Source organism: Struthio camelus, chromosome 4 (assembly GCF_040807025.1).
Source record: "Struthio camelus isolate bStrCam1 chromosome 4, bStrCam1.hap1, whole genome shotgun sequence".
NCBI lineage: Eukaryota > Metazoa > Chordata > Aves > Struthioniformes > Struthionidae > Struthio > Struthio camelus.
The window spans coordinates 75,398,774-75,423,403 of NC_090945.1; the positions used below are offsets into that span (position 1 = coordinate 75,398,774).

A 24,630-nucleotide genomic window follows, 5' to 3' on the forward strand; every position below is an offset into this window, starting at 1 on the left:
GATGAACAACTCTACAAGGGAACATAGCCTTAAATTCCACTGAAATCAATACAGCTTTAATAACCCCATCAAAATTAATTTGGGCGCCTTTCTGATCTGTTTGTTTTCCCCACATTTCTGAGACACTGCTGTACCACTCTTTATTGTAAGATGATTCAGGACTTGTACGTATATCCTTCATTTAACAATTTCAAGTTTATTGCAATGAGAGCTCAGTTAACAGGAAACGTGTAAAAATCTCACCTGTCTCTGACTCCTTTGCTTCGTCAATAAGCCTGCATAAAATTCTACAAAGTTCTCAAATAGGGATTTGGAGAAATAATCTAACACATATGCAGCAGCTAGATAAGGAAGGAGGCGCCATTGCTGGAATGAAAAATAAATAAATGTGATTGCAAGTTGATATATATTTTTATGAGAGTGAGATGATAAATAGTAAAAGTTTCAAGAAAACAATTTTTTCCCAATAACTATCTTGTAATTTTGAGCCAACCCATTCCGTTTTTTTTGTTGACCAAATAGAGACACTCTGGTTTATTGTGATAACTTCACAATAAACCTTTACAAACATAATTAAGTATAACTACTTTATAAGTCAGGTATAGTTACACTATTCCAGTTCATGGATTTTATGAATTTGTGAGAAACATCCTGTTAAACCAGTGCAAGGGTTCACTGAAGCTTTTTGGGTAGAGGGCAGAAAAATGTATTTTTGACCTGTATTTATATAATCTCTGGCATGCCACGAGTCAGTCATGATTCATATGTTACTTCAGTACCAATAGCACAGAGGGTGTAACTTCCACTTGTTTTTTCATTGCTTAATGTACGTTATTGTTTGCTGCATTCTGTTAAAACAACAGGGCTGTGCAGTACAGAAAAAAGCATCTTTGCTGCTCCAAGTAGGTCAGATGGAAGCCCATGAAAGAAAAAGGAAGCCACTTGAGAGGAAGCTTTTGTGGTAGAGCAAGTAGAGAATGAGAGGTTCAGCAAGCAGAGGCTACAGAGTAAGCAGAAATCAAGAGACTCCTAAGAATAGTGGGAAGCAAACCCAGCCTAACCTCAGAAGAGGCAGAAAGAAGGCAGCTTTTGCTAAAGTTTATTGAAACCCATGAAAGCTGTGAAAGTTGCAGTATTAAGGGCAAGCCAGGAAAAAAGTATCCACTTTGCACAGACAAACTGGGCAGGTTTATTTTCAACACTTTTAAATATTAAGCATTGCATTCAGCAAATCTGAGGTTTCTCTATTTCCAAGTTTACTGTATATACTCTTCTACTTTTTCAGACCAAAAGTCCTTTTGGTGTTTTTCATCTGCTTACTCTATGGATAAAAATCAGTTATATCCCTCTCAAAATTAATGCTTTCTTAGGATCTAATCACAGTGCACGCCAATTTCTACATTTTTGAAGAATAAAGACTAAAAAAGGGAAAATGAGCAGAGCAGCAAAAGAGGCACTGACATTTTTAAAAAATGCTAGTCTCTACATCTGCAATAACTTCACGGGCACATAAAAAAGTCTTTCTCTGAAAAGGTTGCTGCTTTAAAAGACAAACATTTCCAGGTACTTCAAAGAAATATGAGTGTTTTGGGTTTTGGTATTCCAAGAACTTATCTCAAAAGCCTGACCATGCCAGGAGTAGTAGCAATGAGGCCTTCAGTTAGAATGAACTGCTGCAGCTGCACAGGATCTACACTTCAGACGAAACAATTTTACTAACTTTTTACTAACTTAAATTTTACTAGCTTTTAATCTGATTTTGTTTTAATTATACGACAGTCTCTACATTAGAATTCCAAACTTTTTACCTGTGTTTGGTATTCAAGAACAGGTATTTCTTCTTCATCAGTTGGTCCAAACTGATGGCGAGTTGCTGAGAAGCGAATGGCTATTGATAAGGCAAGCTTCAAATTGGTCACGGACATTGATGTAATCAGAACTCTGCCAGTGGACAAGGACCCAAGAGAAGCACTAAAACGATCTTTAACATCCTGAATGAATAAAAGGCACAGACTGAATGGTGAGGTTAACACTTCATTCACCTATCCTGTAAAGATACAACTCTGATAGCACAACCAAAAGTCCAGAGGGTTGGCCAATTTTATTTCTTTAGATATTCAGTTAAGGTGCCCAGGCAAGAGCCAGAGAAACTACTTTGGCACTGGTGGGGCAGCTTGAAAAATAATTAGGTAAAAACAAAAAGGTGAGTTTAGACATCTCTAAAAGGCCATTAAAAACCCAGCATTTTTGATTATGGAGCTATCTAAACTGGATAAGGGAAAAAAAAGACTGTGACTAATCAGTTGCCTCCTCAGGAGCTTAGCGAACTTTTATCTAAATCCTGAAACTATTTAAAAGTTGGATATTTGCATCTGTGCTACTGACTTTAAACTCTCTTTGTAACAAGCGGGCAAAATAGGCATTTCCCAGGCATGAATAACCTTGAATACTCATGTAAGGATGAAATGTATTGATTATTACAATTTAATGTGAAACTGTGCCAACAGCCTTATTTAAGTCAGGATATCTAGCGCTTCCCAACCCACAAGGCCCATGACCTATCTCTGCAACCTAATTGTACCTTTCTATATTTAGTGAACTATATTAATGAAATAGTTCTTGATCTTGACTCATACCTTGAAAGAGCTTGAGTATTTTCCCTCAGCTGTGACATCTCCAGCAAAATTCAGTATGTTTTCTTTAGGTATCCTGATATTATGAAACATGGCAAATCTGTTCAAACAGGTACACAAGGAATGTAAAGTTTATCTTGACACAGTTTTAAGTGTCTACATTAAGGAAAAAAGATCACAACAAAGATATGATTGCACATGGATTTCAGGTGTATCAGTGAACTGACAATAGTACCATCAAATCAGGTAAGTCATTTTAGGAGAGTATATATGGGAGAAGAAAAGCCTTCAGACACAGGCCAGTAGAGGAAATACAAGCTGGGAAGTGATTTGTTATCACTTTTAATTTCAGTCTGTTACTCAGAAATAAAGATGTTGCTTAAAAGAACAAAACAAACCCCTCATTGACTCTAGGGGACCATTTCAGTAGCTTTATATGTAAAGAAATAAAAGATTAATGGAAGGAAGAGCAATGTATTCTCTTTGAGGGAAAAGATAGTTTTCCGGGTAAAGTGACTCATTACAGACATTATACAGAGTCTATTTGACTTGGACACTTTCACCCACAGCCCAGAAACCTGAACTGAATGCTCAGTTTGCATGAGCTTAGGTAAGTTACTTAACTTGATATGTCAGTTATGTAAAAGTTTGGGAAGATGAACTATTGAAACTTCCTTCTCCTGCTTGGAACCAGACTGGACTATTCTGATTCCAAATAATTCACTACGGCAAATAATTCTGCTGAACCAAGTGGCCTGCTGGTGTACTGAAGCATTGCTCAGTCCAGTCTGGAGATTGTAAATGCTTTGGGATAGAAATATTATATTTTTTTTGTAATTCTAAAACATAGCTCTATGAGGCTCTTTCATTTTAGCATAATACAGAAGAGGACATAGCTGAATTAGTGCACTGAGAGGGAAGTGAATGGAGTGTTTTCCTTTGCTTAAACTTAAACTAGGATTTCTGTTCCCTATAATGTGGCATCTTAAAAAGGAATGAGCCAGATAATCTTTTCTAAATTGTGGCATGCCAGCAGTAATAAAGAAGGAACCTGTTATAATAGGCAAAATGCCTTATGTATTCATACTCCTCAGGAAAAAAGTGTATAAACTGTTTCACCCAAATGGGCAATACAACTTGGCACAATACCAGTAATATCAGCTCTACTCAAGGATATCTCAGTATCTAATGGCATTTGAAAGCTGTATTTGTAATCAAAGCAAATTCCTTTTGTCTGCCAATACTGGCTGATCTATTTAATAATGCTCATGAGAGCCAGGTCTTTAACGTTAATAAATTACATAAGGGTTGCATTGCTACATGTGCTTTAAAATTATGAGTTGTTTCCAAGGAAACATATCTGCATATCGAATTTATTCAGCCTTAGAGATACAGAGTATTTTTGGATTTAGCCACAGAGAAAAGCATGTTATCCTAACCAGGAACTAGCTGCTTACTAGCCTTATTCATGCTAAGAAGTGCTATAGTGAGTGCCAGTTTCAGTGAGACAACATTACTTGGTGGCAGAAGCAAATTCGGAATTTCTAAAAATCTGAGAACCATCTTCATTAATATGTTTTTCAGATCATCTACAAAAAAAAGTTCATTCAAGAAAGATCTTCTGGTTAAATGCACTTTCTCTGCTCCCTACATACCAAATAAAACCCATCACAACCAAAAATACACATCAACTCCAACATTTTTAAGCAGCAGTACACATGTTAGATAGAATTCAAGCTTCTTTAATTGTCACTTATTACTTTAGTTACAGGAGAGTGAGTGTGCATTTAGAGCCCTAGTTTAGCACCCTGTTTTGCTGGATACTGTACAACCCTAGAACCACAAGAAGGTGCTTGCTCCTAAGAGCTTACAATCCACGCATAAGGGAAGAAGATACGAACGTGTTCAAACAAATGGTGAGGCAGATGCTCACTATGGAAGAATACTTGCTTGGTATGAAAACTGCTAGTTACAGCATCTTGGCAGCTAACTATTGTCAATTTTTTTGTAAGCAATTATGGCAAACAAGAATTTTAAGAAGGAACTTGAGTGATGAAAGTAAGGTAGTTTCACAGATGTTAGCAAAGGGTCTCTCCAACAGGAAAACATGCATGGAAGAAAGCAATGAAATACCTTTTGAAAAAGCTATTGAATGGATTATAAACACCAGAATCATGATCCAGTTTAAAGGAGGAGCTGGCATAACAGAGAGATGATACTCTTTTGGGCACAGGTTATGAAGAACTTTCAAAGGGCTCCTGTTCGTGGGCCTTCTCTTTGCAAATACAGACTTGGAGTATAAGGCTTAGTCCTGTGTATGATGAATGGGAAGACTCGTGGTAGTCATGACAATGAACAAGACTGCAAATTGTCCTTTTTGTGTTTTACACTATAGGGATTAATTCAATTCATTCAGCAGAGCTGTGCAGTTGTGGAAAATTATTTATATTGATACATGCTCGCAGCTCTACAGCTCTTAAAAAGCAAATTCAAATCTACTAATATTTCACATTTAGGAAATTGAAGTCTACTAATACTGGATATGTTGCAGATGTGCACCAAAAGAAATAGCTACCAAAACAGCTATTGCAGTAGGCAATAGGCTTCAACCTATTCAGTGGAATAGGTTCAACTTCAACCTATTGCAGTAAAATCCCAAATAGTTAAACCTATCAGAAGTCTTTTGCAGGAAAGAGAGAATAATTTTGCAGCAGGTTCTGTTATAATCTTTCAGACAAGGATAATATAGCTACTTCTGTACCAGATAAAAGGTTATCTAGAATTACTTTGACAAAAATAAAACATATATAGCCATGTATTTCATAGGCAGTGCACCAGAATATTGAATTTCCAGTCATTTTATAATAATAATCTCCTTTCTTAGATGAAAATTAGTTTAAATAAAGTACACTGAGACAGTTTTTTGAGAGTTTAGATTTTGTCCACTACATTGTCCATTATAGATACATTATTTCCTCCTTTTTCTGTAAGCTGCTATCAAAATAAATAAACATAAAAATGGCACAAACTAAGAAGCAAAAAAGGGAGACAGAATTAGCAATTACAAGTCCCATAGAAAATTCCCATGAGTAAAGAAATAAGATATATTGTCTGTAAGCACTAGTAATGAAAATAAAAGCAGAAACTTACAGAACCTGGGAGTTAGATGACTTTATGATATGACGGCCAACTCCTGTTAGGCTCTTACTCCAAGAACTTTTATGCTATTTGAAATCTTACTTTGTAATCATTAGACATACTGGCAAATTTGAACGTGATATTGGAACATATTAAATAATATGATTTAATGAAGTCAAAGATCACATTTCTAATGTTTATTAACCTAGAAAGCACAATGAATGGACATGAACCACATCTGTCAACACATTTAGGAGAAAATCCCCTTAAAGAAATGGAAGAAGAGTAGAAATATCTCACAATAATGGAACCATATATACTGTCATGGGGATATCATGTACCAGCAAGTCTAGAAAATGGCTAAGTTGCCCGTGGTGATGACATGACCATGGGTTTGAAAACTCCACTGCCTCTTCTGCATAGCAATTAGTGTGGCTGAGATGAAAACTTTTCTGCATTTAGATAAACAGCTGTCACTTTAAATATATACTGTATGATTCTTTCTACTGTGTTTGCCTCCAGCTGTGTGATTTTGGTCATGATAAATTCATAGGACCATAAATCTCAAGGTCAGAAAGAACTACCAGACCATCGAATCTGACATTCTGTAGGAAACGGTAGGTATTCCACAGTTCATTTGTAAAGCAAATTGCCCCAAGTCATTCTGTCTTGATTTGCAAATTGTACTTGGTCAGGAGACCCAGTACTTAACTGCAGTCCTCGGTAAAATTCATAGTTAAAAATGGAAAAGAAAACAACACGCCTTCTTTCTGGCTGTGGTTCCACAATGTTTTCTGTAAATCTGTCTTTCTATAAATAATGAATTCTCTGCTCTTTAAATTTCTGTCACTTACAACCCTTCATCAGTCTAGTGTACACGTATTTTCTAGCGAGCACGTGTACATCCCTATCTGATGGTGGACAAAGCCACACTCACAGAGTAACCTCAAGATTCTAGCAACAAGTAAAAACTACTGTACCTTTAGCAATGCCTAAGACATGATATTTTACATATAATATACAAAAGGAATGTGCATTTTTACAGCACCTAGCAAACAGGTAAAACAAATGTGTTACATTTCTACTGAGATTAGCTGAGCAGCGTGAAGCACTCTTCCAAAAGTAGCATTCTTGTTAGGGTTTTCTGGCCAGTAGTTTAGGGAACATTTCAAGCAAAGTTAATCCTATCGACTTTAAATCTCGCAGTAATAATTCATCTGGTGTGCAGTAACGTTGATAAAAAAGGAGCAGCTGGAAAAGCTACAAGCTCCTTTTGCCAGTACTAAATTAATAGGCTGTTACCTATGGTACACATACCTCAAGCATGCTTTCAAACCCACTAAAATGCCTTTCCTGCCAGCTTTTGTTATTGACTATGTTAGAGATGGTGCAGTGACAGTTCCTTTAATCCTTCTAGCCAGAAGCAGAAAGCAGGTGAATGATATTGGAAGACTGGGAGTCAAGTGATCTCACAGATGTTTATGGGATACAGTAAATCAGGAAGAATAACACTTAAGAGGTTTGGTGAAAAACTTGTAGAAGAGAAAGAAAACAGCCACATATTCCAGACTGAAAACTCATAGAAAGGTTAGAGTTGAGAAGAGCTACAGAGAAGCTGGGAAAAACTATGCAAGGCAGTAGTTTAGGCCCAGTTTCTACAATCAAGGCACTAAAGTAAGAATCTAGCTCTGTAATAGTAATGCTCAATAGCTGCGATCAAACAACGTACCATTTTATAGCTTCCTAATCCTATCTTAATGGACTTCACGGAGACAAAGATGCACTCACCCTAAAGTTCTTATAGTCTAAGTGCCAGTCTTGCAATGACTTCTGGATGTGCAGATTTCTGCAATTGTTTAGAGCTGACAAGAGCTCCGCTGAGGAAAAGAAAAAGGATGTTTGAAGCTCACTGTAGATGTGGGGCCTTATTTCTGTGGGTGATGAAACAAGTGCATGACCAGATATGAATTCACCTTTCTTCTCCCTATGAGTACTGGTCAGTGTCAAGGCACTGCAATGAACTGGCCAGTTCTGAAGTACTTGTGAGCGACAAAAATGAGGAGGAATGAGGCAGTATTCTTTAGGAATGTGATCATGTCTTAGTCCTATGCACAGCATGGGTGCATTTGTACAATGCTTCACTGGCAGTAGAAACTAAGCGTTGGAAGGCAAAACAGGGAAATATCAATGATTCCCGGCAAAATTGCCATTTAGATTTAAATTGCAAATAAACAGGATGTATATTGCAAAATACTGGTTTAACTGTGCAAGCAGCACTGCTCACACTGATTGATAGCAGTAGATATACGTAAATTCAGGTATAGGCATTTTTAATATCTATTTTTATTTCATATTTGCTTCATTACTATTGCTCTTTATGCAACTGCTTGTAACTATGATTAGTTTTCAGACAGTTCCAATTCCCTAGTTGAGTCCACTATACAACTACACGAATGTCCTAGCACAAGGAAAAAGGCAGCATGCGGGAGAAACAACCAAAGGAACTGTGCATGAGATTTGAGCTTCATTACACAACTGCTTGTAAGATTGCACTCCAAGAGACTAATTAGGCTGCAACAATCTATTACAGCTCCTATCTTCCCAGTGAAATAACTGCAGCCACTGCAAAATCTAAATAAGAGTTAACAACGTAAATACTAGGAGACAAAAACCTTTTGAAGGACTAGATTTTCATTTGTTCTACACTTACACTGGGTAGCAGAAACCTAATTTATTATGGGCACTCTGGTATGATACTGAAATACTAACAAACAAACAATAAATAATATTTAAAAATAATCTACAAAGAATTGGAGGCTGTGTGATATATACCATTTTTGCAAATATGCAAGGAATTGCACTGAGGGCTTCCAGAACCTGCACTCTTTCCTGGAGGGTTACTTACTGCTTTTTGGTCCAACATACTCTCCTTTTCCCATTTCCTCTTGCTTATTTTGTTTTGTTTTCAGTAACTAGAATACTGAATCTGGCTTCAATTATTTTGTTAGAGAAAGTACTGACTGTCTTAGCACATGTCATATGTATGGAGAGATCACACATGTTAACTGAATGTGAAAGGCTGTTAAACAGCTAAGAAAAAGCTTCAGTTTTCCAAAGTCTGTTACTGTAATTAAATACAGCTAACAGTTCGTCTTCCCCCAGAAAGATCCTTTTCTCTCCCACAAACAATTCAGTTAAAATAAACAGCTTTATCTTTGCCAGTAATGTCATCATTTCACTAGTTTCTCTTTTACGATAGGTTTTGTCTGTACAACAAAATCATCACTATCAGCAAATACATTTGAACCTGCGCAGAGTATATTTTATAAAGGCAGCTATTTAGTTAAGCACCACTTTAGAAACACAATTTTACCTGCTCTTCAAACTGTTTTCTATACAGATACAGCTGGGTGCCTTACTTCTCTGTGATTTCTGGAGTAGGGGAAGCAATAGTTTGCCACAAGTTCCAACTGGATATGAGCTAGAAACACTACTGATTCAGCGGCAAGCACTTGCTGATGTGCATTGCAGTCATGGGTAATTTTGCTAATGTTGTTATATTAACCAGGGTAAACAGGTGATTGCTGAAAAATCAAAGGGAAGAAACAGAAATTCATCTCAGCGTTTACCCAAGCTCTTGTCTTTGTTCCTCTCTTCTTATACCTGCTGTGCATATTACTGAAAAGCCTCCAGATCTCAAACGACAGGGTCTTTTTGGCAGCTGTTTTTTCCCCCCAACTACTTCCATTTTCAGAGTTCAGTGAACAGCATATTTCAAAGCATCCCAGACCACTAGCAACAGGTGGATATTTTCATATTATAAAAATTAAGATTGAAGCCCTGGCACCCTCTGGTGGCAGCCTGATTTTTTTGGTAACATAACAAAAAAACAGTCTAAGCCTACCATATGAAAAACTGGCGTTTTATTTTTATTTATGTATTTATTACAGAAAATGTGTGTGAATGGCACAGAGAAAGGAACATATTTTAAAATAATTTAAAGTGATTTTGTCTTTTTTTAATGGGTAGCTGAAATTTGGAAGATTTGCAAAAGCTAAGTGATTTTAGGACGTTCCAGTTATGAAGCTATGAGAATTATTTCAAAAGACAGATTTCCAAGGAGCAGACCAGGCAAATGGATTTACACTGCAAATATTCCCACCTTGCTTCTGAATTTCTTTCTCTTACTGAAAACATTACACTCTGCATTAGCAGGAAACTACCCTTCAGCCAAACAACCCAAGAGATTAATAGTTTTCAAAAATCAAAAGGGTTACAATCACCTACTTTGTTCTCTTACATACCATAAATCAGTTGCATTTTCCTAGGAATCTCTGGAATTTTTTCCCCATATCCTATACATGCATTCAGGAGCTTAACTGTGTGTATATATTGAAAAGTCTTAGCCAAAACTTCAAGTACAAAATTTGAGGTGTCTATCAGCTTCCCTACACTGTGATATCCATTCTGAGCATTTATCCTGAGTGCTACTCTGTGGAAATATATGCGATTTGTTTACATAAGTGTCTAGTGGCAAAGCGTGCAGTAGAGATTAACATGTATAGCTGCAGCATAATGGGATGTTTTCTCATGCCTGCACGCAACAGGCTTCTATAGCACACAGGAACTATAGGCTGTGCTTTCTCCAGGCTAAGCTGGCATGTAAGCTTACTAAACCAATTAGGAGATAACACCTGGATGAGGCAGCATCTGATGTCCCAGGATGAAATCTCTCCCTGCCATTTTTGACATTTTGGAGATCACGCAGCCAACAGTTCACCTCTTTCAGTGGCACAGCTTGTCTGCTCCTCAGACAAGTGCAGGGCTACAAAATAACTACCTCTCCAGTCTCATCCAGGGCTTCACGTAACTCTCAGAAACATTGTGTACAAATCCTGACATTTCTGACAGACCACTGTGAGCAGGAAGGTTGCGAAGGGAAAACTAACTCTTGTGAACAACGTTGGTATCTCTAGCCTCAAACCTCTTCAAAGAAAATAGTTGAGGGACATCTGGACAACAATCACCTACAGTTTTCAGCTGAATGAAGGGCATCTTTTCATATCCTGGGACTCCCCTGAGTGTCTCTCGTATTAATCTGTTTTGCTTTCTTAGATTTAAGCTTTTTGGTGCAGGAATTGTCTTTATATACACTTATACATCTAAATCCATGATTTAGTTACCTAGTTACTCCTGAGACACTGCTGTGCAGGAAATAATGGTAATCGGTTTTAAAAAAGCATAAGGAAAGTAAACAGAAAGATTTGAATACTATACGATTACTTTAAATGACCTGTGATACTGTAACTAATACACAGGATTCCTTCTAACATTAAGGTATGGAGTTATGGTTATCTCTTATTTACAAGGTATTGTGTGGATTATCATTTTGGGTGCACTACAAGTCATTACCCATATTTTAAGAAATTATACATTTTTGTCATTAGATCACCAAAGGAAAAATGGATTTTAAAATCCTGTACATCTTTAACATGTGACAAGCACACAGTAATCTCATATCCATACTCTTACATGGATATATAGATAAGCTTTAGATGAACGCATGAACATACAAACTCTATACCAGATTTGGCACGCTCTTTTCCTTCCTCATGTTGTGCTTAAGACTATGCTAAAAATTAAAAATAAACAGCAAAATTTGTCCATTTCTACTTAATATGAGGCTGATCAACATTTACATTACTCGTGTACGCCCATTTCGTGGTGCCATCTGGTGGCTACGAGTTTGTAATGCACATGCAGGCAAAAAATAACAAAAAAAAACCCTTTCCCAGCTCTTTTCTGACATTTTAAAGGAGTGTCAGTTGCTTCACTATCCTTATGCGTTCAACAACTTTGTAAAGCAGGGCAGCTATGTGTCATTATGGAGCAACTTATCTCTTTGATCATTTAATTCAATGCACTCTTAATCAGTTCTGTTTTAGGCCTTATTTAATGCTACAATGAATGGCTCTTAATTCTTAATAGCGTTACTAATATGAGCCCTCCGGACCTAAGAGAAAGAAGTCTCTTGAGCAACAAGCATGATAGATTAAACTGTATACAGCGAACACAGAAAAAATAACCAGCTTTCTCCTTCTGTTCTGCAGTGAATGGGATTAGTCCAGAAATCTCAAGGTTTAAACAGGATCGCTACTTTCCCTACTGGGTCTCATTAATCTTTTGTCTTTACTAACAACAAAGCATGTCTGTGGTCCTCCACTAGCCTTCCCGTGGACTAGAAACTTAAACAGGCAGTAAAGAACTAAGGGCTTTTACCCAAATGGCAGAAGAGCTTGTTTTGCCTTTCCTCAGAACTTTGTGGGGTTTTTTTCATTATTCCTGCTACAGAATTTATGACTCTAAGACTGCTTGGGGATACTGGCAAAGTATCACTGGTACTTTGTATTCTAAAAAGTGAGAGAAATAAAATGGCTGTGGTTACTGGAGTAGAGAATACCAAAATTCAAGATTCTGCAAGGCTTTTTTTTTTTTTTGAAATTAAAACCATGAGTAAATACCTCAAAAGATATTTGCACCACTACAGTGTGATACAATCTGGCATGTTTCCTTATTCAAATGGATTGACTTACCCATTATCCAATCCATTCTGCCCAACCTTCTTTCCTATGTCACCTACCATCACACCTGGCACTGGTAGGAGAGTTTTTGTATCTCGAATCTGCACAGAAATGGAACAAAACAGTATTTCAGTGGTGAGACAAGTCTTGGTTGGACTTTTCAAACAGTGAAAATTCTCCCAACTTGTATTCTGTTACTAACATTAAAAAAAGCTTCCTGTTTCTCCAAGCACATAACCCTGGATATAACTTGTACAGATATACCGTCTCTTTCAGGACATAGATCCCACAATGAAAATGACTTAGGTAACATTACAGTGATTATACCAATATGTTAAAATATGCCTAAGCAAAAATGATCTCCCTCATCAAACTAGCGTTAAACCCCTCCTCTGGTCTACGCAGACATAGGAGAAATCAGCGGAACTTTTATATAACAATCAGCTTTGAGATTTTCCCTGATTTTGCCATAAATCCCATTCCATCGACAACCAGTTTATTTTACTGTTTTACGACTTTCCTAGTGCACTGGCATGTTTTCTAATGCCTTTGATTTTACAAAATGATCTCTGCAGTAGAAACCTGGTTTCATGCAGACCATCTTGTAGAATGGACAGACATAATTCACCTTAAGCCTCACCTAAGACTTTCATGACTTCATATAGCATAGGTTATTTCTAACTGTATATGTAGTGTGATAATCTGGAGGCTTTTCAGCTCTTTCATATTTTCCAGTTACAGAAACTTGACATTATAAAAGTGGCTATCAATCTCCACAAAAACTCAGTGAACATTTAAAACCAGTATGCTTGTCACAATTGCAATAAATGTTGATGGCGTTAACCAAAGAATCTGCTGGTCAGACATCAGTAACAGTCTACTAGAAAACTTTAATTTTAACCCTGTCCCCACCACCAAACGATTAGCAATATTATTATCCTACCTGTACAATAAAGGAGTGCAATCCATGGCATTGTCCATCAGGAGTATAGAGTTGGGCATACACAACTGCATGAGTAGCATTTTTCCCCATATTACCAACCCAGAACTTTGCAGCTTCAAAATCAGGAGTGTTGATGATAAATTCCTGTAACCACAAAAAACAAGTGGACAAAGTTATATAAATCATAAAAATCAGCACAGTTACTTTAATTTTGTTCATGAGCACGGCGATGTTTCGAAAATGGCCATTAACTACCAGGGTTTCATTCTATTCTTGACTTCAGCAGTGTGAGACCTCTCTTTTTATCCTGTGTTCAACTTTGGAGAGAATACATTGTCTAAGACAAATTTAGAGCATAAGGTCATGACTTCATTGCAAGGCCTAAAATTCAACTTTCTAACTGCTCATTTTGAGAAAGCAAAGTGAGGGCCTCAGTAGCATTTCCTAGCTCCTGGGTTAAGATATGCAAAGTGGGCTGTGAGTCTATGTCGTTCTGAAACCTGTACAGGGACCATCTCCTTCTTGCGTAGTTTTCTGTGGAAAGGAAACCCGGCTGACAGTGTGAAAGGCAGCATACTTCCCAGTTTGGACAACTGGAGAACCATGAGTAGAGGGTATGCTGAAGAACACACGTACCCTAAAATTTAGACATAGCTTCAACATTCAGATTTTTAGATTCTAAGTAGTGTATTTTTCTGGGTGTAAAAGAAATCTAAATTCATGGCTTCATGATCTCATCAAAGATATAGTCATTTCAGTCTCTTTTACTGCAGAGCACTCTTCACCAGTATAAACCCCCATTTATTTTAATGGAATTTTCCATGCTGCCACTCTTGCATGGTTTTTTTTTTTAAGGATAGCGATCTGATTGTCCATACTGCTTACATGATCTTTGAATTGCTTGTTTGTGGAAAAATGCAGACTGGAATGTTGATCTACTGAAGGATATTCAGTGCTTATGTTTATAATCTATGATTCATATTTTTCATTCTTTTGAAGCCACTTAATAATGTACAGATAGGAGTATCTCGCGATGATAACAGCGCATAGTTCTGTACCTTAGACTGCCATCAAAGGCTACAATCTTTGGGGGAAGACAATAAGCCTACCTTTTTGGGACATCAAATAATGAGCTTTAAATTTAATTTTTCACTGCAGAAGAATACAGATGATAAATCACAGAGAGTAGCTTCTATCAGCCCCACTCTTCTGTTTTTGGTAATGTAAAATTAATGCAAAATTAGGCTGAGCTCTACCCATTAACTGAAAAAGCTGTTATGAGGATGAATTAATTTCTGCAATAGCGATGATTTCAGGAAGCCAACTATGAATAGTAAGCAGTATCCTATTGCCTGTTTTGGGTATTTTTGATAATCTTACACCAGTTACCTCTTTTTTAAAACTTCTTTTTTCTCATCCTCAGGAAATAATCCTAACCTTCATATATAAAGTCCTCATATTTGAGGAAAAAAGACAATTTAATCTGCATGTCCAGCTCTTCCTTAACAGACATAGCAAAGGAGAAGGATGCTATCCTTATATCCTACCCAGAACCTATAACTACTTTTACAAGGAAAGAGAAATTGCTGCATTTACTATAAGTACTGATATATGGTAGAGAGTCATTTCACTTCTCTGTGTTTTGTTTTGCTGTCTGATAATGGACTCACTGTGCTTTATACTTCTTTGCAAGTTTTCTGAGTATTAAACTCACTGATCTGTATTAGTTAAAAACATTACCACAGAACACTTTTTATTGTTTTGAAAACATTGGAAAGTTGTGCGGCATTGGAAAGTTGTGCGGCAACATGCTTAACTGCTGAAATTCCTATATCCACCCTTATGGTACTCTCTGCAGGAATCAATCTCTTTCTCTTAGAAACACATTAAAGAGAGAGAGGGTAGGGTGCCTCTGAATGAGGCACCCACAACACGTGAAGGGGAACATACTTCTCTGTTTTGTTTTTCTTGAACTCGGACTCTGCAAAAACACTCTTCTCTCCAGTGTATGCATTTGATAATTTTTTTTATTTAGAATTAAACTTTATTAATTCTTACTAGTCAAACTTTTTAAATCATTCTGTCTTGTTAATAAGTAATAGTACTTAGCAGTGCCAAACATTATTCCTATGCACTATGGACTAACCTGAGTGCTGCGGTCAAACGTGGCAGTAGTTCGTATGCCTTTGGTATTAGTCCCATGGCTGAGTTCAGTAAGAGCAAAACATCCAAAAATCTAAAAAAGGAGACATAAGGCGCAATTCAAGTCTAGTTTAATATGCCAGTTAAAACCACAAAATTTCCAAACGATTGAAAATCCGGCTGTTGGATAGTGACTTGTAGTTTTAAGAAACCAATCAGATCTAACCCTAAGGTTGGCATATCTTGCCTGCAGTAGGGTGACAGATTTGTTTCCTTTGCTAATGGCTGACTCATCGAGACAGGTAGCAACTGTTACATCCACCCAATATGTAAGTATCTTTGGCTCTCTGGGCAGAGAAAACCGTTGCCTGGCGAAAACGTGCAAGCCCGCTCACTTTACAAGCAGTTCTGGGAACTCTCAAGTCTAAGAGAAAGAACAGTACGAGCCTATGTTTATTTTTAAAATTGTCAGTAGCCTTAATCTTTAGAATAGGATAAAATTATATCAGATCAATGTATGCATACACTTCATTCTTAGCAGTATTCGGGAAGACCACTTGCTTGACCCCACATTGAAATCTGCATATCATCTCCCCTTACCACTGATCTGTTTGGCCTAGAGCATATGCTGTTATGTAACAAACCTTTGGAAAAAAAATAATTTTAAACTGAAGCCTCAGGCAAAATTATTCCGACAAATGCATATCCCCAGGCTTTTGCCCACACTGAGGGTCATCAACAGAATTCATCCTGATCTTTAACATGCAGTATCCAATCAGGACTACACATCAGTATATTGCTGTCTATTTGCTGAGAGACACAATTTAAGAAACTAAGTTAAATACACAAGGACAGCGAGTGGTTGACAATAAGAAGATAAAAAGTGATAAAGAATAACAAAACAAGTGTGAAGCTCAGGAAAATATGAGCGCACTGAGAACACATATCTATCTTACAAAAACAAAGAGGGTTAGGCCAGGGAGCGAACTCTGACCACATGGCCAAATGGCATAGACTGTTTAGGACTGTTTAGGATTGGCTCTTTCCAGATCAGATTGTCTGTATTTACTCTGCGAAGGACTTCGTCCTTTGGACTCTGTGTGGTGTTTCCATAGCCATAAGACATATCATCAAAACGGTATTTTTATAGCATCATGCAAAGGTACGTGTTGCAAGTGTATAATGTGGATACGGGAGTATCCAAGAACGCAAAACCGGCTAGGATATGTTACAGGACTGTAGAAGGAGATAAAACTGGGACAGTCTCCCTGTAATTGCCTTTTGGGAGAAGTCCTTGGAATGAACTATCCACAAACATTTTCTGCATGTTGCCTTTGACAGCTTAAAACAGCTCCAGGAAGTGGTGCAACAATTAATAGTGAGGATAGTCAGAGCTCAGTGCTTGAGTCTGCACCTTGGTCTTTTATTTTGCTACTTAGAAGTTACCTAAGATAGATACCTAAGATATCCTTTACCTAGATACCTAAAGAGATCAGAAAACACACAAAAAGGTGCGGGTACTGAAGTAATTCTGACAGTATCCGATTCTCATAAGTTATCAGAAAAAATTACCTCCATGCTATAAACTTGTTTCACAAAGTCTGCAAACCTCTTAGAAGCACTCAAAATTGTACCTGCAAATACCTGCAAAAACAGAGAATTATGAGTGAAATCCATGACCTCATGTTGGAAAGCACAAACTGCACAACCAGAATGGTTTGTAATAATGAAGCCCATTAAAGAAACAGGGGAGAGAGGTTGCCCAGTAAACTACTACTTACACTATACTTTGAGGACATAAGTCCAAGATTTCATCTTGCCATAGCCCCTTTGCAGAGGTTTGAATGCCCTCTGAGGAAGAAACACACTCAAAGAGTGGATATGGCCTACTGACGCAGTACTTTTCATGACATAATCAACCTTTTACAGTTCTAACCTGTTCAAGCCTTCACTGCAAGCTCTTCCAAGTGCTCAGTAAGCTTACTTTCCACTTGTACTTATGGATGCCCACTAGAGTAGAGCAACAACTTAAAGAGAGTTTTAGTCTGTTTCACTGTAAATGACCCAATGACCCAGAAGACAGCTGCTTCAAGATCAGACAACATCATTGTTTTTAAAGCTATTTTCAGTTTTTCTGATAGGTATTCATATAACAAACTCGTAATTCTCTGACCCTCCTCTGTCCTGTGATCAGTGCTAATGAATTAATTCAGCTAATATTATTTGACCACCTCTGTTAAGTATTCTTTCCGGAAGACTCATCTGGGGGCAACTGATCAACACAACCCCAACCCACCGATGTCAAAGAGAATCTTTTCACAGGTTTTAGTTCCTTCTGAATACACTTGAATACACCATGCAGTGAGGCAAGGAAGTTTCTGATACCTATATCTGGAGTTATAACAAAGACAGAGACACCAAGTGAGGCACATATAACTAAGTTCTTTTCGCTGATACTGCCACAGAGAGAATGCAGAGGCGGACACAAAAGAAAGAGAAGATGATATTACAGGTGTCAGAATATCGTTCTGTGGCTCGGCCCATACTGCCTCAGCTTTCCTCTCCAGAAGTGATTCTAATGGAGATAGGACTTAATGACAAAGATCTACGAATGCCATCTCACGGCTCTCCAGTTCTTTTAAACAGTTAACTCAATTTGATTCTTAAAAACAAGGAAACAGACTGCGCAAAGATATTGCTTTAATAAAATAGGCAGAAAGCAACAGAATTAAAGATACTCAAATTTAAATAGACATCACTATACCTTTTTGAACTGTACTTACACCGCAATGTAAAAAATATTTGAGACACGGAGACCAATCATACATCCCTAAACAGTTAATCATATTTAATATCTTTAATGGTTTCTCTGTGATCTCTTGTGGAGTAAGAAAGTCATACTCAAAGAGCCTTTTACAGCGCAGGAATGTCAGCTCCCGATATTTCTCATGGCTCAAATCTTCGCCAGGATGATGTGCAAAGAAAGGATCATTTTCTAAAGCAGAGAAGATTTTATTCTTGAGGGAGAAAAAAATTGACATGAAAAAGTTTATCCAAGTGCATTAACGAAACAAGTTAATAGTCTTCTGGTACTATACTAGGCCTCAAACTACAACAGTTTGATAGAAGAGGTAACTTTATAGACAAAATCAAAACTCCTCAGAATTTAAAAATACATTAAAACAGTCCATCATTATATACATATAGTTAATGTAGCTCAATTTTATGAAAGCTTCTTAGTCATGAAGTAGCATATGACTGATTCACTTTGAATACAAGAGAATGGTATGGTACAACTTATTTTTTACAGCAGCCTCATTATTTCACTGTGAAGCGGTTGGCAGGACTCTGAAGAGCAATGGCCCTCAATTTGAGCGCAAAGGTAAAGCTCCTGGGATTATATTCAGTTAGAAATATGCTATAATGCCAAAGGCATTAGGCTACCACGACCTCTCTGCTCCCAGTCAAAAGCAGAGACGTACTCCATTTAACACAACTGCCACACATGGACGTTCAGTCTATGGATGTGTTTACAGCTCTACTTTAATCTTTCTTTTTTTCCTTAGATGATATGCTATAGCATTTTTCCCATCAAGTCTCTGTGTCTTGGAGACATCCATGCCTCCTTAACTGTTTGTCATATAATTCAGAAAAAAAAATGCAGTAGCTTAGGCAAAATCTTCTAAAAAGATTTTTCAAGTCCTCTTCTCCTCTCTGAAGAAAATATGACAGTATGAGGGAGGAAAAACACATGATTCCATGTGCTTTTCTTTGCAAGTTAGGGTCACTCCATCTCTCTGTATGAACAGTACTATTTGCCCATTCAAACACAGCGCACTTTTGGTTTTCTACGGCTTTTATGGTCTGCTGTCAGATGCAGACCGAGGCACTTTTGACTTCTCTGATCCACCTTCTAAGAGTCTAATAATTACAGTGAAATTTCATAATTAGCTTAAATACATGTAGATCTATTCCAGTACCAAAAAAGGCAGTTCTACCTCCTCCTGCATCCTCATTCCTACAAACTCTCTTCTGCTTGAATTAATCGCTTTCTTTTATTGGTAGGGTTAGCTTTCAGCCAGGTAGGCAAGCTAATCTGTGCAACTGCAACGCCACACAAGCGCTAATGGCCAGCACAGAAGATAGTAGACCTTATGATGTCAGGTCAAAGAAGGACAGAAACACTCCTTTTGGCGGTGGAATAAACTTAGATCAGTGAATTGTAAAAGCATGATATAACAACAGCCCTACAGAAATATGGTAGGATATACTTCTTTCTAGAGACCCGTACTTTTTATTTAAGTTCTGTAATGTAGCAAATGCTGGTTTTGCCGCTATTCATGAAATAAGCTTGACTAGGTAGCAACGTAGGTTGCTTAAAAGTCCATTTTTGCTCTGAAAATTGGATGTGGAAAAATAATTTCTCCATGCTCCATATCTGCAGAGTATTATTAAATACCCTCCCTCTGAATCAAGCACGCTTATTTCTACCGCTAGTTCTATCCAAAATTAAAACATGCTTACAACTCTCTTCAAAGCTTACCTTGTGCTGGATGATATCTTCCCCATCTAAAAACACAGCCATTTCCTTCCAATTGAAGGAAGCTTTCTTACGATATTTGCAAAGCGGTCCTTTAGGGAAATCTGGTATCAAAGTATCCCATGAACTTTGGCTGCCAGTTGCTTCTTTCAGATCCAGAGTGGATGCCATCCTTAGGTTAAACAGTGCTGCACCCAAAGGAAACAAATACACCTTGAACTGAAGCAGTGCAGGCGTCTAATTTTTCACAGATAATCTTACAAGAGAATAAAAATAATAAAAAGGAATTAAAGAGAAATGTTAAGTACATTCTTCAAATGTATGAGTTCAATAGCGCAGAGTCAACTAAAAGCTTGGCCTTACATTTTTCTAATTTAATTAGCTTGGAAAAAGCTAAGAAAAAAATGCCTTTGATCAAAGGTAAATTAAAGATATAGCCTTTGTATTAAAATGTGATGTAAAACTTATTAAATAAGCAAAATATGAAACAGATAACATCAATTAATATTTCATATTAAGAAATGGGAGATTAGATAAAGATCGAGGGAAGAAAATAATAATCTTTAAATAACATAGGTAAATAATTCACTTCTAATGGAAACAGAGAATAATAAAGTACCAAAGCACCAAATATGCATACAAAAACCCACTGAAATGCAGAAGATACCTGCAATACCTCTGCATTATTAGTAAATATTTAAAGGACTTTCAACCAAATGGCATGCTGGTTATATGTATATATATATATATAATGAAGTGCTGAACAGCTGCTCATGCATAAATACCACAAGTCAGAGGACTTTAGGGAAATGGACGGAGCTTGGATCTTATCTTCCACTGGCTGAATGAGTTACTGGGTAATAAAACCATAAATACATGTACATCCAATTGCAAAAAAGAAATTCCTGTAAAATTCTGCGTATCTGCATCTACTTTGCCTGAATGAGAAAAGGCAAGTCATTATGCAAACAGCTTTTCTATACCCACAAGATATTTAGTGCAATTCTCTGTTAGAATTGAGTCATAATCATCTACTTTCACACATCCACAAAGCCCTTTCCATTGACATTGGTGTTTTGTTTTGTTTTTTCCAAACTAGGTTAGATGATTTAATCTGGCATATAAACTAAAGTTCTTGTGCCTTCAGAAAACTCTGGGTAGAACCTTCCCACTACCTAAAGACAAAAACTGTATCTCTTGCTATCAAAGCCTGCTTCCAAATAGCACAGTAATACTCCACCTAAATAAAACCCTACGTTTGTAATTTTTTATACTTGTTGCCAATTTTTTTCTGAAGGACTGAAGCATTAAAAAATTCATTTCAAAATTTTTAAATAGAAAAATTAGAAAAAATTATTTATTTTCCTCTCTAACCCACCTATTTCCTTATTGTATTTTCACACAGAATAGTCCCTGAGATAGATAATGAAACTTTTTCTTCTTTGATGTATTTTTCAAAAGTCTGTAAAATAATTTCTAGATACTTGAGATGATACTACTGTATATAATCTAGAAGAACTTTTGGATCAGTGTAGGAATGTTATAGATGAATTTTTCATGTGATAGAGTTATATATATTGATTTACTTTAAGTGATGTTTCATAATTTAATTTATAAAATTTCTTGCATAAATCCTATTCTCTAAGACAGGTAACTTTTCGTACATTCATTATTATTTTCTCAGGAAACAAGGACTTACTGTTCTGCAGCTGAAACTCTTTCTTAATTCTGCAAAAGACACAGTGTACTTCATATACTCTGTATCAAAGTTTAAACCAAGAGTTCAATCCCAGACTTTCTTTAATGATTAACCTTTCTGATTACTGACATGGGAACAGTCTCTCAAATGAGAAAGATATGTCTATCGTGGCATTCAAAAGCTAATTTTGGCACAATCTTGCTACTAAAGGTATCAATCCCACAACTAGATCTGTGAAATTCTGCAGAGATCTGCAGAAAAAATGTGGGTACTAATATACGCTGTTAGTAATAATTCTCCACAAGAGCTATTTATAAAGTGCTAATCAAGAAAACAAGTGCTCTTTATCAGGCAAGAGGGCATATTTATATCCTAGAAGCACAGATGTAGCATTTGGGGTGTGAAGAAACCGAAGCAGGGAAAGGAGGGTCTTCACTGTTTTGCGGCTTCCTGTAGTCAATCAGTATCATCCTGCCCCTTTTACAGTAGTTAGTGCCACTTTGCCTATGAAATCCATCTGTTGCACTTTAGCCACTGGAGGGGAAGAAGAGCTAAGAAAGGATGCAATATACATACTTTCTCCAACTGGGGGTTCTTCTGGATTGCAGGAGCAGACCCTCAGAGTAATTTCCCATAACTGTATTGAATTAAGACTAGAAATACCAAAGTGAATGCAGCCATGAAAATTCTCATTAAATAAGGATATATTCAGTGGACTGAACCAGACATTAAGACATCAAAGACACTAAAGGTTCATTAAGTGAACAGATGCACTCTGAAGTTATTGCTATAGAGAATGTTTGACTTGATTAGCTAAAAGCCCAGTTAATTATGTGGGGTAAGGGGAAATGGGGAGCTGGAAGGGGTGAGGGTAGTTGACAGTAAGTGATGATACAACTGGATACTGTGAATACTGTATACTGAAAGTGTAAAGCAAATACCCGAGCGGGTCAGTGTGCAGAAAGCTGGAGGCTGCCACAGCTGTTGATGTAGGTGCCTAAGTACTGATTTAAGGCTATTAATCTTGTCCAGAACTGGGCTGGCTCCCGCAGATCTACTCGGGTATATACTCTCTGTACCACCCCGGTATATCTGCCCAGACCATTAAGAATATAGCACAAAAATAAGCAGATGGCTTTGCATATGGTAAATATAATCACCTCCAGCCCTGTCTACCTGTCTACTCTCCTATTGCTTGGATATGATTAATATTTTTAATTGTAAAACTAGAACGATATCAATATGCTGTCCAACACTAACACTGATTGAACAGAACAGGCGAATGGGGCAGGCAGGAAGCCTTGTCCGCAATGATCTGTAAAAGGCACAGATTAAAACTGCGTAAACGAATTCAAATAAAACTACTGCAGTTGTGACTTTAAGAAACACAGACAACTGTAGAGCATTTCTTCCACACAGAAGACGCAATTCTAGAAATTTGTCTGCACATAGGTATGCGCTTAAGTGTCATCTTGCCACGACTCAAGACTAGATTTAAAGCAATACAAAATATGATCTTCACATGTAAACCACACTTAACCTCCATTCTTCCCTCTTTTTTCCTCACAGTTAAAATTTTCATTTCTGTTATTTGATGGCTTCTAACATTTTTTAGTCTATCTTCCTGCTAAACATTTTTTCCAATTCCCCTTATTTATTTCTGTGCAGTTGGCCTCAGGCTCTTGATTATGTTATCAAAAGCATACAAGTCTGATAGCATTTCATTGTATTTTTATGGATCATAATATTGCTCTGACACATTGCAAAACAGACCAGCAGAATTTAGTTATCGGTAGGTACAACTATATTGGTTCTGGAGAGAAGTGGAAAACCCTGATTTCCGTTATAACCTGACCCAAAGCATAACAGCTCACGCCTCTGCCTACTGCAGAAGCAGATGTTGAGTGCCCTCTGCCACTACCCACTCGTATCACATGCAGCAGTTTATGTCACTTTATTCAGATAAGCAGAGATCTGTGTTAAGCATGTCAAAAGCACAAAAGGAAGCCCAAAAGACTAGGCAGGGGAACAGAAGCTGGCCTGACAAGGGCCTGGCTGGAAGAAGCGATTCTCAAAGCTGCTGGGAGGAGGTCCAGCCTAGGGCTGGCAAGGGGCTCAGCAAGGACTACAAAAGCAACAAAGTGCAGAAACCGCTGGCTTAGCACTCCACTTGGTGTCATTCTTTTTCCTCCTCCTCTTGATCTCTCTCTTTGCTCCATTTCTTTTCTTTCAACCGAATCCTCTCATTGAGGCCACTTTCTAGTTCTGTATAAGAAGAACATACTAGAAGATGACTATACGACAGTATTTCCGCATGTGACTTCCTAATCTGTTCCGGGAAGGTGCGATTACAGTTTGGAGCAACTGTTTGGGAGGAAAAAAACAAAATCAAACAGGTAGTGCGAAAGAACATTTCACCCTGAAGCTGAATAAAGACATTACTATTTGGACAGCCAGTAAACAAAGTTTCTAACTGAACTGGAAAACAGGTAAATTAGGCAAAAGTTCAAGGCTTCTGGTTCAGAACAGGCATATTCTATAGGAAAATACTTTAGCTATTCAAACATGCATTTAGCTTTGTTTTCCTTGCAAATTAATGAGATTGTTCAAAAGAGAAAACTTAAGCATTCATAAAAAGGGACTTCACACTTTAATTCCCTCTTTGTCTTCACACAGTGTTTTAATTTAATTTGGTTCCTGGCAAACAGCTTCGAAATTAATTAGAAAATCACAATGGACAATTACAATAGGAAAGTAATAGTCAAAGGACTCCCCTAAAGAATAACCTCAGTGTTATTTTCATCCTGGCAGACTTGAAATCCAGTTCTTATATGTTTTGCAATCTGCATATGGGTGTGGCGGTAAAGAATAACGCGTATTGTTTTCAAATGATGGAGAGCTGCTGCAATTTCACTGCGAAATGCTGAGTTATAAACCTGTATATGTGGAAAGTG

General features: G+C 37.3%; 1 protein-coding gene across 13 annotated transcripts in view; it reads right to left on the bottom strand.

Annotated features, from left to right (window-relative positions):
- ACOX3 (acyl-CoA oxidase 3, pristanoyl) overlaps window positions 1-24,630 on the bottom strand; it is a 44,550-nt gene that overhangs the window by 18,817 nt on the left and 1,103 nt on the right. For 2 of the 13 annotated variants that reach the window (XM_068943451.1, XM_009686198.2), the window contains exons 1-10: window positions 21,677-21,768; window positions 19,981-20,165; window positions 18,221-18,454; window positions 17,010-17,081; window positions 15,442-15,531; window positions 13,296-13,439; window positions 12,365-12,453; window positions 2,637-2,733; window positions 1,809-1,991; window positions 244-366 (exon numbers count right to left, since the gene is read on the bottom strand). In XM_068943451.1, the coding sequence (XP_068799552.1) occupies window positions 244-366; window positions 1,809-1,991; window positions 2,637-2,733; window positions 12,365-12,453; window positions 13,296-13,439; window positions 15,442-15,531; window positions 17,010-17,081; window positions 18,221-18,454; window positions 19,981-20,148 (1,200 nt within the window). In that variant the 5' untranslated portion in view covers window positions 20,149-20,165; window positions 21,677-21,768. Of the gene's footprint in view, window positions 1-243; window positions 367-1,808; window positions 1,992-2,636; window positions 2,734-12,364; window positions 12,454-13,295; window positions 13,440-15,441; window positions 15,532-17,009; window positions 17,082-18,220; window positions 18,455-19,980; window positions 20,265-20,762; window positions 20,831-21,676; window positions 21,817-24,462; window positions 24,613-24,630 lie in introns of those variants that run through there. The other 11 variants (XM_068943449.1, XM_068943445.1, XM_068943453.1 and 8 more) reach the window with 10 other exon arrangements.